Source organism: Lupinus angustifolius, chromosome LG06 (assembly GCF_001865875.1).
Source record: "Lupinus angustifolius cultivar Tanjil chromosome LG06, LupAngTanjil_v1.0, whole genome shotgun sequence".
In the NCBI taxonomy this organism is placed as follows: Eukaryota; Viridiplantae; Streptophyta; class Magnoliopsida; order Fabales; family Fabaceae; genus Lupinus; species Lupinus angustifolius.
This window is the reverse complement of record NC_032014.1, coordinates 29,488,876-29,503,215: the sequence shown is the minus strand read 5'-3', so window position 1 is coordinate 29,503,215 and position 14,340 is coordinate 29,488,876. Positions and strand designations below refer to the sequence as shown.

General features: G+C 35.9%; 1 protein-coding gene across 3 annotated transcripts; it reads left to right on the top strand.

Moving 5' to 3' along the window:
- LOC109350778 lies at window positions 463-13,671 on the top strand. 3 transcript variants are annotated; one of them, XM_019592079.1, is made up of 23 exons: window positions 463-750; window positions 1,000-1,384; window positions 1,639-1,755; window positions 1,854-1,933; window positions 2,307-2,450; window positions 2,541-2,689; window positions 2,781-2,911; window positions 3,038-3,160; window positions 3,295-3,368; window positions 3,993-4,592; window positions 4,711-4,822; window positions 4,959-5,096; window positions 5,676-6,002; window positions 6,590-6,863; window positions 6,971-8,265; window positions 9,030-9,432; window positions 9,537-10,462; window positions 10,547-10,612; window positions 10,685-10,810; window positions 11,470-11,714; window positions 11,793-12,928; window positions 12,962-13,129; window positions 13,364-13,671. In XM_019592079.1, the coding sequence occupies exons 1-23, from the start codon at window positions 626-628 to the stop codon at window positions 13,378-13,380; spliced, it is 7,161 nt and encodes a 2,386-aa protein (XP_019447624.1). In that variant the 5' UTR covers window positions 463-625; the 3' UTR covers window positions 13,381-13,671. The 3 variants fall into 3 exon arrangements, with proteins under 3 accessions (XP_019447624.1, XP_019447623.1, XP_019447625.1); XM_019592078.1 differs by having other exon boundaries at window positions 11,793-13,129; XM_019592080.1 differs by lacking the exons at window positions 463-750; window positions 1,000-1,384; window positions 1,639-1,755; ... (2 more) ...; window positions 2,541-2,689; window positions 2,781-2,911 and having other exon boundaries at window positions 3,053-3,160; window positions 3,282-3,368; window positions 11,793-13,129.

The following is a 14,340-nucleotide window of genomic DNA, read 5'->3' as shown; positions in this document are numbered from 1 at the left end:
TTAATTACACCAATGATAATGCGTATATTATATTTAGTTTATAATCCTTAGATATAAACACGTATATCAATGATAAAAATATGAAGATTCACATTCATATTTTATCATCATTAATTCTTGATAGAAAATAATCTAAATGAATGATCATTAATGTTGTGTCTATTATAAAATTTTAAATTAATAATATATAGATATTACTGTATATCAATATATCTAATTTATTTAGATACTTTCCATAGAATAAATATTTATCATAATTATATTACTCCACTAATCATCTAGCTTACAATAAAATTATATTTTTTTCATAATTAAATTAATAGGTATTAAAAGAAAATATGGAAGGTCTCATTTATGTTGGTAAGAAAGAAAAAAAAAATGAAAAAGTGATATGAAGAATTTGAAGATCGTATAAAATTATTTTATCCTTTTGAAACATAAAATCCACGGATTGAACAACATGTTTAATTAAGAAATAAAAAGGAGAGTGAAGGGCGCGAAATAGAACTGGAAAAAAAGATTGACCTAATTTAATTTAATTTCCGGTATGATGAATTGATGAGTATTAGTAGTAGAAATCTGAAGGTGTGTTAAAACCCTAAGTACTAGTAGACAACATATATCAATGGCGAAGAGTAGAGAGGAACTACTTGAGCGGTGGAGGAGCATTGAGGAAGAAGAAGAAGAAGATAACGATGATGTCAATAATCCTTCTCAACGTCATCGCCTCCATCGTCACAAAGAACAATGGTTCTTTCCTCTCTCTCTCTTTTCTTCTTCTTCTTATGTTCAACACCAGAGCTAATAATATTCGGATATTTGGTTTCTCTTCTATTTGAATAAATTTAAATAAATATATATGGGAATGATGTTTACTCTATTTTTGGTACACAATAGACATGACGATGATGATGAATATGATATTGAACTTAAATAATATATAAATGAAGAGGGATTGCCATATTTTTATTATCTTAAAGCCCTTCACTATATTTTCAGGTTTGCAGATACATATAATTTTGTAATTTCTTTGCCAACTCAAACTCATGTTTGGTGTGGATTTTGGGATCTAATGGGTCCCCTTTTGGAGACTTTTTACAATTACTTCAAAGATGACCGTCAAGATTCACCTCTCAGGCTTTTATGGAAGAGAATCTCCAATGAAATGCGTCACTGCTTGCAATGTACTTCTCACCATCATCAAGCCCAACAAATGTATACTATGGAGTATGAATCAGACTCTGTTGGTCCTCTTCTTGGTGTCTTGCAAAAGCTTGATAGCGAGAGGGTCACATCACACCTCAGAGACATCAATACAAAAATAGCAGGGGAAGGATATGACCCTGCTTCTGATAATGCACAACTTGTTAATGTTTTGTATGAGGTGCATTATCTGTTGCTTTTTTCTGTTCCTAGTTCCCTGCCTCTATAACTGACATAATATTTTAAATTATATTTACTGGAATTGCATCCTCTCATAAGATTACCTGTTTTTTTTATACAAGATTCCTTTCCTATAACTATATTTTCTCACTTCTGAGTAAGTCCAAGAAATTTTCCTTACATCCAAATTTGTTACATGTATTTTTTCTCATTGGAATTTTTGCTACCGGTTGCTTCCCCCCAACCATTTGACAGGTATTGATGTTCCCAATCCTATTAGATTCTCAGCCTCTATTCACCGAGTTTGAGTTATTTGTCGAAGCTATTGACAATAAACATGAGTTGGCTTTGTCTGGGAATCAACAACTTCCGGTAATATTTGTTTGGTTTTCTTTTTTCACTTGCTGTGCATTTCTGCTTGCAGATTCACTATTTTAGATTGCTTACATGGTGAACCCGTTTTCTTACAGGGAGTGTATGCATTACTCTTTTGCAAGAGAAGTGTCCGTTCTGTTGGATATCGCTTAGCAGGATCAATGGGAAAACTGAGGTACTTTTGATTGGCATGAACAGGCTTCAGAGCTTCACTATCCTTGATTTTGTATTGAAGTTTATGACACCCCATGCAAGTTGGGTTTTCTGAACACAACTTCTCTATGTGTGTAAATCCCGGAAGAAGTATTTAATTTATCTTATCTCAAAACAAGGTGTTTCTTTTATTTTAAAAACTACCGGAAGTTTATGTTCAATTACCATTGATGGTAATCATGGAAATTCAAATTACCATTGATGGGATCACAGAGATGAACCTCATCACTCATCTTTTCTTCATCGCTTTATTCAGATCTAGTTTTCTGCTCAATTATAAGCACTTTTGTTTGTTTGTTTGTTTGGTGATGATCATTTTTTTTGTCTATGCATAGGAGAGCGATAGACCTGGAACCTTTGCAGCCGTTACTTAAGAAATTTATTGGCTGTTTAGAGACAGATGCTTTACGATCGGCACTGGAGACTTCAGCAGGAGTCCAGCTGGATCGTGTGTCCTTATGGATTGGCATTAAATCACTGTAATAAGTGTGTTTTAATAGTACCAATCCTTAGTCTTGTCTTTTCTTTGCTAGCATTCACATGGTACTTTTTATATATGTTTTGTGAAGGCTTGGCTTCTTGGACCCTCCAACTTTTGAAGAAGGGATATTGGAGCGCTATCCCTTTTTTCTTGATATTGTACTCAATCATATTAGTGGTGATTCACTTGAATTTTCCCATGCTGTTACTTGCTTGAGACTACTCTTTGAAATGCTTGGTATGTATCATCCGTTTTTAGTTCCTGTTTTTCTTTTAATTATATCCATATTTATTTAGCTGACATTTTTATTCTTTGGGCTTGGTTCAAGGCTGTAAGCTTTGGTTAAGGTCTACATTGTCACCAAGTGTAATGCGCAACACTCTCCTTGGTCAGTGTTTCCATTCTCGCAATGAGAAAATCCACAAAGATATTTTTGGTCTTTTCCAACCTTTTCTACAGGCATGTGTGCATAGTAATGACCTGGGTGTTTGTTTCTTTGTTGTATATATTGGGGTGGGGTGAGGATGGAGAAGGAGACCTTGTTCTTACGTTGACATTATTTACATGCTTTATCACATTTTCCAGTCTCTTGAAGCTTTGCAAGACGGGGAGCATGAAAAGCAACGGAGGCATTTTCTCTATTTCCTCCTTCATCAAGTGCCAGTGAGCAGTAACTTCAGCATTCTAATAAGAAAGTTGTCATGCCAGGTTATTACATAGATTCCTAGATGATAGCCATATGTGATGTGTGGCTAGTGATTTGCTTTTTGTCTTTAGTAAGTCATACTGCAAGTTGTTTTGGCTTATCACAGTTGTTATATATTTCAAGATTGTTTTTTCAGATAGCGCTTCTTGTTGTACACCGAGGATACAAGATGAACCCACCTTGCCCACCTTTTGAGTGTGCACATATGTGGTATTGACTATGTTTTCCTGTTTTTCTTAAAATCAGTAACTTAATAGTGAGTAGTTGGATTTTTCTGAAAAATAAGGAAGCTTTTCCGTGCATTAATCTAAAATTGCAAAAAGTTGGAATGATGAAAGTGACTGAAGTAACAAGAGGGTGTGTCAGGAAACTAAATAGATGTTCTTCAAATAACTTTTGTTTTCTTGTACCATAAGGTAGTTTAAGAGTAGATAAGAAAACTTGGCAGAACATAGTAGCTAGGGATGATATATAAATTTGCTGTAAAGCTGTGGTCAACCAGGTCCTACGTCCTAGAAATGAATTCATATCTCCAGTTCTCCATTTTGAAGATTGACCATGAGTTAAACGGATAGCTCTTAATAGAAACTGAGGGTTTTTTCAATGCCAGATTTCCATTGCCACTTACTCGAACAGTAAGACAAGGGCTATGGTATCCTCTTTGCATGGATGTTATGTACATACCGAACTATCTGAGCTCTCAATACTAAAATGTTGCTGCATGTATAAGATGGATGAGCTTAACCGCAAAGTAACATGTCTATGGTATACTTGTACTAATCTTTTATTCATTAGGGAAGTTACCTGATTTTTTCTCAACTTTGTGTTCGACAGGGGACCTGCCATCGTGAAATCTCTGAAGGACTCCTCGCTTCACAATTCTTTGAGGCAACCTGCTTTTGACCTTATACAGACTATCATAGTATCGGATGCTACTGCTTTAATATATTCGGTGCTGAATTGCTGCACAACTCCAACCACTGGTAATAGCATGGCATATGAGGTCATTGAGTTGGATGATGAAAATGATGATATTTGGCTGCCATCTATTCCTGATGGTGAGGAGAAGGATAGTAGTAGTTCTTGGAGTGAATTCAGTGTGCAGAGTGGAATAACATCTCGAGAGTGCCGAGAATGGATGTGCATTCCAATGCTATGGTTTGATGTTTTAGTTGATATCAATCCCTCAGTCCTTCCAGTATCATTTTCCAAGGCTGTTTTCTGGGCACGATCTCGTTTTCCTATGGTAGAACTTGAGAATAGTGCAGAAGCGGTGCTTCCAGTCAGATCTTACCTAGCATCTTATGCTGCAGAAATTTCCTCTTCATTTGGCTGGAAGGTTCCAACTGGATCTGATGATGGTGGGGGGAACAAATCAAATAACTCAGTTGAAGTGTTGACTATGTCTTCTCCTTTAATAAGAACATTTAACAGGTTCCTAATTCCAGCTTGACTTTATATTTATGTTATATTAAACCGGAGTTTAGAATCTTGTTTTAAGTTAAAAAAGGTTTTCAATTTCTTGACTAATTAATCTGAATTTGCACTGCAGGTTAACCGCACATTTTTTAGCTCAGATGGGACAAGGAGAGCTTCGAAGTCAGTGGACTTGGGAACCATTGATGAGCGAAAGCTTGATCCTTTCGCTTTTGGATCCAAATGATGTAAGATTCCAAATTTGTAACAAACTTGTAGATCATTTCTATTACTCTGTTCTGAATTGGTGAAGTTTGTTTTCGTTTTTTCCCCTTACATATGGAATACAGCTTATGTTATGCATAATTTGTTTTCCCCACACAGGAAGTTAGACAGTTTGGAAAGTCTATGTTGGAACAAATTTCAGATACCCGTGGTCTTTCATATGGATTGAAGTTTCTTTATTCTCACAAACTCTCATTGTATTCAACTATGTTAGGCCTCAAACATGCTATGAAACTGGTAATACTTTCACTTCTTTAGAAAATGTTTTCTTGATAATGTGGTTGTTGCCTGCCCTCCTCTCTTTTTGTGTGTGGGTGTGTTTTCTTGAGAGAAGTACAACTGAGGGGAAGGATAAGGATACCCTGAAACAGGATCCTAAATGGCTCAAAAAAGCAAGTCATCAAATCTATCCATCCCCCTAGTGTACTAGAAATGTAAACTCCCTTAAAGTAGATTCAAGTGGAGTCCTCAGAGAGACAGAGAGAAATTGTGACATGCTCTTGTAGCATTTTTGAAGGCAAATGTGTGCCATTGAATCAAGTACACCTAAGAACTGCAAAAGTTAACTTAATACAAGTCTTCGACCGAATTATGGCATCCCTTCTCTTACAGAATCCTTTAAACTTTACCTTTGAATCTACACAAGTTCTTTGGTGTCCAATTAGATTAGGTGAATTTGATCTTTATATTTTGTAGACATGCTTCTTCATGACAATGAATTAATGAGTTGGTATAATTTGAAATTTTTTTAGTGGTCATTTGACTCTTTCCCTTTAATTTTGCAATTCTATTAATGCCATTGTGTTTGTATGCCAGGTCCAACTGGATTCTGTTCTGTTGAAGTTTCATGCTCTACATCATTTTTGGTTTCTTTTATGCAAATTACTCAAAGATGGGGATCCACCTGCTTCAGAGTCGCTTGAAAATACACATGGTGGAAAGGTGCCGGAATTCTCTTCACAAGGCGGGTTTCTGAAGCAGCCGGCTTTTGATTCTCTGCCTTCGGGTATTGGTAAACAAGTTTCTGATGCTGAAATAAAAACAAAGGAGAAATTTTGTTGCTTAATATCTGAAATGGCATGGCCTATTTTCTGTAAGTGCCTAGTAAAAGGAAAGGAGTTTATTGATTTCAATCTTTGCCAGGTATTATCTTCTTTTTTAAATAAAACAATATGTTTTCAGTTTTGTTTTTTTAATAACTTTGATTCAACAACACTTGTAGAATAATGATTTAGAATGCTTTCTTTATCATTTGATGTCATAAAATTATGATTTTTTTCCCCTTTGTTCTCGTCAAGCTTATCCTTTATTACAATTCATGATATCTGAGAAACTGATGAAAAGTTAGCAGAGAGAGAGAGAGATCAGAAAAGTGTACCTATCATTCTCAACTGAATGAGTTAAGGTTCAGCACATATAGGCATGTCTGGAACTTCGTCCTAATGCTTATACACCAGAGTCCTAAATAACATGTGATGAACTCTATACTTCAACTGTCCAATTTTATGAATGAATCTTGTTTGTTGTTAATCATTTGATGCTTCAATTTTTGCTGCTGCTTTCAGAATCAAGGTTAAATTATACTGAGTAGTTGAAATCTAGCAGTTCTATTTATCACATTTGGGTTTAATTTAGCTTCTTATTTGCCTGCAAAGTTCAATTGTTGTTTCAGATCATCATCTTGGTTTTAGCAGGAAGTTCTTCACCTTTATAGTTCCTTGTTTTTTCAGATGACTTGTGTTCGGTTACTCGAGATTCTCCCTGTTCTTGTTGATAAACTCCATCTATTTGTTGGTAAAGAGCTTAAGAATTTCACAATGCTGGTAAAAAAGAAGTGGGATTTCAAATGGCTTCATGATCTCATACAATGGAGAAAGTCGTCACTTAAAGTTGTTATTGTTTATTGGAAGCGAGCAGTTACTTATTTACTGAACCTGTTCAAGGGTTCTTGTGGTAAAACTTCCGTATCGATAATCATGACCATTGAAAATATTATTTCAAGCGGTGAGTTTTGTATATTTACTTATATGGATCATGGTTGATTTTTCCTCAAGTTTTTCTGAGTGCTATATCATTGATACGTTTTGGTATGTATTGTGTTGTCAATTTAGATGGCTATCCTTTGGAAGAATTGGCAGAACAAGTGTCTCACCTGTCTATTTCTTTATCTGGGGAAGGTTCTCGTAATTTTCAGGAGGCAAATATGAAACCCAAGTCATCGATATCTGAAAGCTCGTATTTTGAGAAGAACTGTTTTACTTCAGATATGCATTTTTCATCCGTTGAGGATAAAGGAGTACAAATTGTAGACTCCAAAATGATGACTGCCAAAAAAGACTCTGAAAATGTAGTTATTATTTTAGATGATGAAGAGGATCCAAATGATATTCCTATGGTCATTTTATCAGATACTAAGACAGGCCGCCACATGTCTGATGGCAAGTCAATGTCCTGTGATGCTGGTAAAACTTCACCAGCTTCTGGGCTTGCAAAACAGAATGTTTCTTACTTGAAAACTTCCAAGGAAATAGAGTCAACCTCCCAGAAAAAGGCTGCTATTAGTGATGATATCAAAATTTCTTCTCAGAAACTGGACTCTGGTAATTTGCATGATAAACCTGTTGTCCCTTCGTTTATCAATTCCAAAGGAAGCCTAGGCATTCGTAGCAGCAGAGAAACTAGCTCAAAATCCGGTGATAGGGTGAATTTGTCAAATTGTTTTGATGAGTCTAATAATGCTAAAATTTTTAAGAAAGCTTGCAGCATTGCCACTCCTAAAACTGGTCTCTCTAGCAATATTAGTAAAATGTCAAGTGATTTTCAGGAGGCTGAAGTTAATCCGATAGAAACAGCACTGAAATCTGTGGGATGTGTCCAGTTGCATGCACCAAAGCCTACTTCAGTTTTAAGAAGGCAAGTTATTCAACTCAAAACACCTTTTGAAAACAGACCCAATTCTCTCCGTAAAGTAGAGGACCCATTGAAAAGATTCAAGCCGCCAAGGTTGGATGATTGGTATAAACCTATTCTTGAAATAAATTATTTTGTAACAGTGGGGTTGTCATCCAAAAGAAAAGATGAAAACCAAACTGTTAGCAAATTAAAAGAAGTTCCTGTACATTTTCAATCACCTGAGCAGTATGTGGAGATATTTCGGCCATTGGTTTTGGAGGAGTTTAAAGCACAGCTACAAAATTCTTTTCTTGAGATGTCCTCATGGGAGGAGATGTTTTATGGAAGCCTTTCTGTGATGTCAGTGGAGAGAATTGATGATTTTCATCTTGTTCGTTTTGTCCACGATGACAGCGATTCTGCAACATGCAAGAGCTTTTCAGAAAATGATCTTCTTTTGTTAACAAAAGATCCTCCACAAAAAACGTCTCAAGATGTTCACATGGTTGGAAAGGTATACTGTCATATATGTGTGGTTGTTATTGTCTAAAATGGTTTTCTCAAAACTCTATAAAGTCCTAAGTGTGGGGAATAGGTGGAAGATGGGGGAAGGTTGAAATTTGGGAGGAAAATAATTTCGTACATTTTTTGTACAATAAAACTGCAGAAAGTTTGAAAGTGTAATGTAGCTTTTTACACTTTACCTCACATATTTTGGCCACTCCTATATGAGATGGAAGTGAGTTAAGTTACAACCTCCCATTCCATCTTCATTCCCTTCCTTATTTACCATGTACATAGTTCTGCATTGCCTTGGTGTTCGTTAGAAATACTATTATAATAAGATTGATGTATGGGTCCACTTGGCATATCATGTTTTGTTGATCATCTTACCTTATATGAAGAATTATGTAGTCTTGGTAGGTAAGTTGTGTTCATTTTGCTAATAGTTGTTTGCTAATGCTTTAATCAGCCACATTTGAGGAAAGATTACATCTAATACACCTGGAATTTGTTTCCCTTTGAGTTCTCATAACTCTGATTACTTCTGCTAATAAGTTAGTTTACTCCTTATTATGTTTTATCAAAACTGAAGAGCTTCTAATAATTATCTCGTTTCGGTGGTAAGTATAACTCATTAGTTGGTTATGGCCGACTGCCAATAATATGATAATCTCCTTTATGACGAACTTAAATTTACTGGATCCTTGATGCAATCTTAAAACATGAAACCAAACAATTCACTGTCATGCTAAAGTAGTTAATATGTGTTTGCAGGTTGAAAGGCGTGAGAAAGGCAATAAAAGAAGTTTGAATATTGTTCTTATCAAGTTCTATTTTCAAAATGGCTCTTCGCGTTTAAATCAAGCTAGGAGGAATCTCAATGAACGGAGTAAATGGCATGCATGCCGTATAATGAGCATTACCTCACATATTCGGGAGTTTCAGGCATTGTCATCAGTAAAAGCTATCCCCTTACTCCCGCTCATTTTAAATCCTGTCAATGATTCCTTTTGTCTTAATGATTCTAAAGAAGTAGATCTCATTAAGTTGAGCCAGCCATTGCAGCAAACTCTGAGGTCGTCATTTAATGTCTGTCAGCTTCAAGCAATTAGTGTTGCTATTGGAAGGGCTAAACCAAAGAAAAATGTTGAATTATCTCTTATTCAGGGTCCTCCAGGTACTTGAGCCATCCCTATCTATCTCTTTAGATTTGGTGGATCTTATAATTTTAGTACTTATGATTTGTAAGACGTAAGTTTGCGTATGCTTATGTAAACGTAGGAACTGGGAAAACACGAACTATTGTTGCAATTGTCAGCGCCCTTCTAGCTGCTCCTTCACAGAAGGTGAATTGTCTAAAAAATCCTTCAGATGGAAATTTGAACCATAATTCTTCATGTACCTCTTCAAGACCAAAGATTAACCAGAGTGCTGCTATTGCAAGGGCATGGCAGGATGCAGCCTTGGCTAGACAATTGAGTGATGATGTCCAAAGTTCATCAAAATCTTTTGGAAATTGTGTGAAACAAAGAGTGCTTATCTGTGCTCAATCTAATGCTGCAGTGGATGAGTTGGTGTCAAGAATTTCTAGTCATGGTCTCTATGGCAATGATGGGAAAATGTACAAGCCTTATCTTGTGAGGGTTGGAAATGTAAAAACTGTCCATCCAAATTCACTGCCATTCTTTATTGATACTCTTGTTGACCAACGTGTCGCAGAAGAGAGGATGCATATGCATGATGGGAAGAATGACTTGAGGGTAGATTCTTCAGTGGTGCTGCGGTCTAATTTAGAGAAATTAGTTGATTCTATTAGATTCTATGAAGCCAAACGTGCAAACTTAATGGATGGAAATGCTAAAGTTAAAACTCATCTTCATGATGACTGTCACCTGGAGGATGAGAAGGAAATGTGTGATGCAGAAATTGAAGTGAAGTTACGTAAACTCCATGAACAGAAAAGACAAATATATAAAGATCTTACTAGTGTTCAGGCTCAAGAGAAAAAAGCCAATGATGAAACCTGGACTCTTAGAAATAAGCTGCGGAAATCTATACTAAGGGAAGCTGAAATAGTGGTAACTACATTAAGTGGTTGTGGTGGGGACCTTTACGGAGTTTGCTCTGAAACAATGTTAAATTCCAAGTTTGGGGGCCCATCTGAACATACTCTGTTTGATGCTGTTGTAATTGATGAAGCTTCCCAAGTAAATCTTTGTTCTGCTATAAATATTGTGCTTGTAATCCTTTTAGTTTCCTTTTAGCCTTTTGACCTATTTTTATTCCTACAGGCTCTTGAACCTGCTACTCTGATTCCTCTTCAGCTTTTAAAGTCAAGTGGAACCAAATGCATTATGGTAAGAGTACTAAAACTTGTAAGCTTCTGATTTTGGACATGAAGTTACACTGACTCTTTTAATTTATTCAAGGTTGGTGATCCAAAGCAGCTGCCTGCAACTGTCATCTCAAATGTTGCTAGTAAATTTCTTTATGAATGCAGTATGTTTGAACGTTTACAAAGGGCTGGGCATCCTGTGATTATGCTTACTGAACAGGTACTTAGTTTGCCGCTGGAACTGATCCTAAAATGTAGTTAACTTTTACATAGAAGCTTCATTGCATGCTATATATTTAGGTGGATTTGACGTCAAACATCATAAGATTAAATTCATTCTTTGTTGTGTTAGCAGTAGCGGATTGAGAGGAATTACTATTACATGGATCAAATGACACTATTGTGTTATATCATAAATCATTTAAAAAACATTTGGTTCTAAGTATTTCCAATGACAAAGCATCAATCTCATGGTTTTTCTTAGTCTCTCACCTATGAATCCGTAAAAAGTAGAAAACCACTGAAATTGGACTAGTTTTACTCGATTATATATTTTCAACTTCCAAGCATATAACACTGCTAGATTTTAATTTTTAGAATGTTCCTAGCCATCAGGAAGATGAAGCACCTCGGGGATTACTTTGTACATAATTCAATCAAATTGGAGATAACCTGGATTGAACTATTTGACCTGTTGGTCAATCATGCTTTCATATTGTGTATAGTAACCATATTTCCTAAAAGTCTGTCAGCTTATTTTTTATTTCTCCTGATTATTAAATCTTCATTTTGGTAGGCCGGGAAGGTTAGGTTTTTAATTTCCCTGTTTCTATGATTGATATCTAATCCTGTCCTTTATGTTCTTTCTCTCAATGGCAGTATAGAATGCATCCAGAGATATGCAAGTTTCCTTCATTGCATTTTTATGACAACAAGTTACTGAATGGCTGCCAAATGTCGAGCAAATCAGCACCATTTCATCAGACCAAGGGTCTCGGACCTTATGTATTCTATGATGTCACTGACGGTCTGGAAGTTCATGGAAAAAACTCTGGTGGAATGTCGCTTTGTAATGAGCATGAGGCTGATGCTGCAGTTGAAGCACTAAGGTTTCTCAAGAGAAGGTACAAATGTGCCATCTGTTTTTTATTTCCTTTGTTTATTATGATGACTGCTAACAAAACTCTAAAATGCCTCCTAAGGTACCCAACTGAATATAATGGTTGTAGAATTGGTATTATTACTCCATACAAGTGTCAACTTTCTCTTCTGAGATCTCATTTTCTTCATGCATTTGGATCTTCGAGCGTATCTGAAATTGAATTTAATACTGTGGATGGTTTCCAAGGTCGAGAGGTGGATATTTTATTACTTTCTACTGTAAGAGCTACTCATTCAAGCACTGCTGCATCCGAAGTCAACTCGAGCACTATTGGGTTTGTTGCTGATGTAAGACGGATGAATGTTGCCTTGACAAGGGCCAAATTATCACTTTGGATTTTTGGTAATGCAAGGACATTACAGACAAACCCTGACTGGGCTGCTCTTCTGAAGGATGCTAAAGAAAGAAACATGATCATATCAGCTAAGATGCCATATCATTCAATATTTAAAACAGCTGAAAATAAGTGCCGTGTTGAAAATCCCGATAAGCATGTGAGACCATTGAAGCATGAGAAAAAGGCTAAGGATAGTTGCCAGAACGGAGCAAAAAAAAAGGGTAATGACAAGTGTACTTTTGAGAGAAAAAGGAAATGTAGTTCTTCTGATGTCAAGGACAGGAATAAGGGTAATAGAGATGAGAGAGCTATTTCACCTTTAGGAAAAGATGTTCCATTTCAGGGAAGCAATTCCAAAGAACATATTTCCATCAAGGACACAACATATCTTGTTGCAACACATGAAAACAGAAGCTCCTGTGATCAAGAGGTTTGTAACAGTGGAAGAGAAAGCAGGGATAAAATGAAAAATTCGGGAAGGACAACATTAGGTAGGAGGCTGTCAAAATTTCAGAATTCAGGAAATAATTTAGACCATTCAGTGGAAGAGACAGATGATAGGCATAAGGCATCAAAACTTGAGTCAAAAAGACCAACTATGTGTTCTGGAGCAGATAGAAGCAGTCGTTGTAAAGATGTTCCTGCTCCCTCAATAGGATGTCACAAAGGTAGTGAAGCGGATGATCAAAGTAGAGTTTCTGGAATTTCAAGAAGGAAACGGCATCGTGAAGCTGTGGATGCTAAACTTTTAGAGTTGGAAAGAACAACTATGAATTCTGGAGCAGATAGGAGCAGTAGTTCAAAAGAAGCAAATGCTCCCTCAAAAGGGAGAGATGTGGATCATCAATGTAGAGCTCCTACTGAAAGTAGAGCTTCTGAAATATCAAAAAGGAAACAGCAGCGTGAAGCTGTTGATGCTATTCTTTCCTCATCTTTGTTATCTACTAAGAAGGATGAGACATTAACAAAGGTTTCTGCAAAAAAGCGTTTTTCCTCATCTGTTGCGAATGGGGGTATGAAACCACCCAAGACAAGAAATGGTAAACTTATCTGTTGTGCTTGCTAATTTTGTATGATGTTTCTTTACTTCATTTGATGCCATTAGAAGAATATTTCTTGAGCCTTGATAAAAGTGTCGTCTTTATAAAGTTTCACTTTAAGCTTTTACTTTTAATGCCCTTTCTTTGTTATAAAATCCTAGTTTCAGATTGTAAATAACAGCTGGTTATGTTTTGTTGTTTGCATTGCCCCCTGAATTTGAGAAATTGTTTCAGTGAGATCAGATCAATGAGCCTGGAGTGAAGGAAGAACCAAATTTGCATTGGTCCTGTAATAATCACCTTTTCGGCTGGCCTTGTTTGAAGATTTTTTGCTGCCTGGTGCTGCTTTCCCATCTGATATAATGGAATCGATTGGAGAGCAGAATTTTGTTTATACTGTAAATGGAGATCACAGGAAACAAGTGATTTAATATGATGCAATGGATGTTGGCTATAAAGACAATAGTTAATTTTTTGTATAATAAATGGCAATTGTGTAAATGCTAGAATTTTGTTCATAATGGAATAATTGTATACTTTCATCATATAAATATTTTATTTTAGGGCTGATTTTTTTTATAAATTAATTTGTTTTGGCAGTTTAAATGATAACGGAGTTAGTATAATTTAGTAACTATTAAACATTCCATGGAAACGATATCTTATTTATTACCTTATTTGTTTAAAATTTTTGGTGCAATTGCAAAGTGATTTATTGTTATTTATATGGGTGTAAAGTGTTATTGAATATGAGAGGATGAGGGGAAGATTTTATAAATAAAAAATTCATGGAATTATTAGTTGAAGATTTTGTTTCACTTGTGCTCTTCTTGCTCATGTCCGGTAACAATGCAACTAATTGATTACAGGCTCTTTAGTGGTGGATATCTCCCCTTTTGCAATCAATTTCACCACATCACCTGCTGCTTTAGTTAATTGTCCAATAAGTTAGGCACCCTTTTCATATTAATGTTAATTTGATAGAAATAGATGAATATTTTGCCGGATTTGAAATTTTTTTTTTGGTTTCTCACAGTCACATGTATCCTCGCACTGGAGACAATCATGTCTCCCAGGTATGTTGGGCTAACTCTCCCAACGGACATTTTTTTCATCCACAAGACTCGAACTCGGATTCTTGTTTAAAGGGAATCAAACATGTACCACTTGAACTAACGTCCGTTGGTAGTTGAGTTTTAAATTGAGTTAAA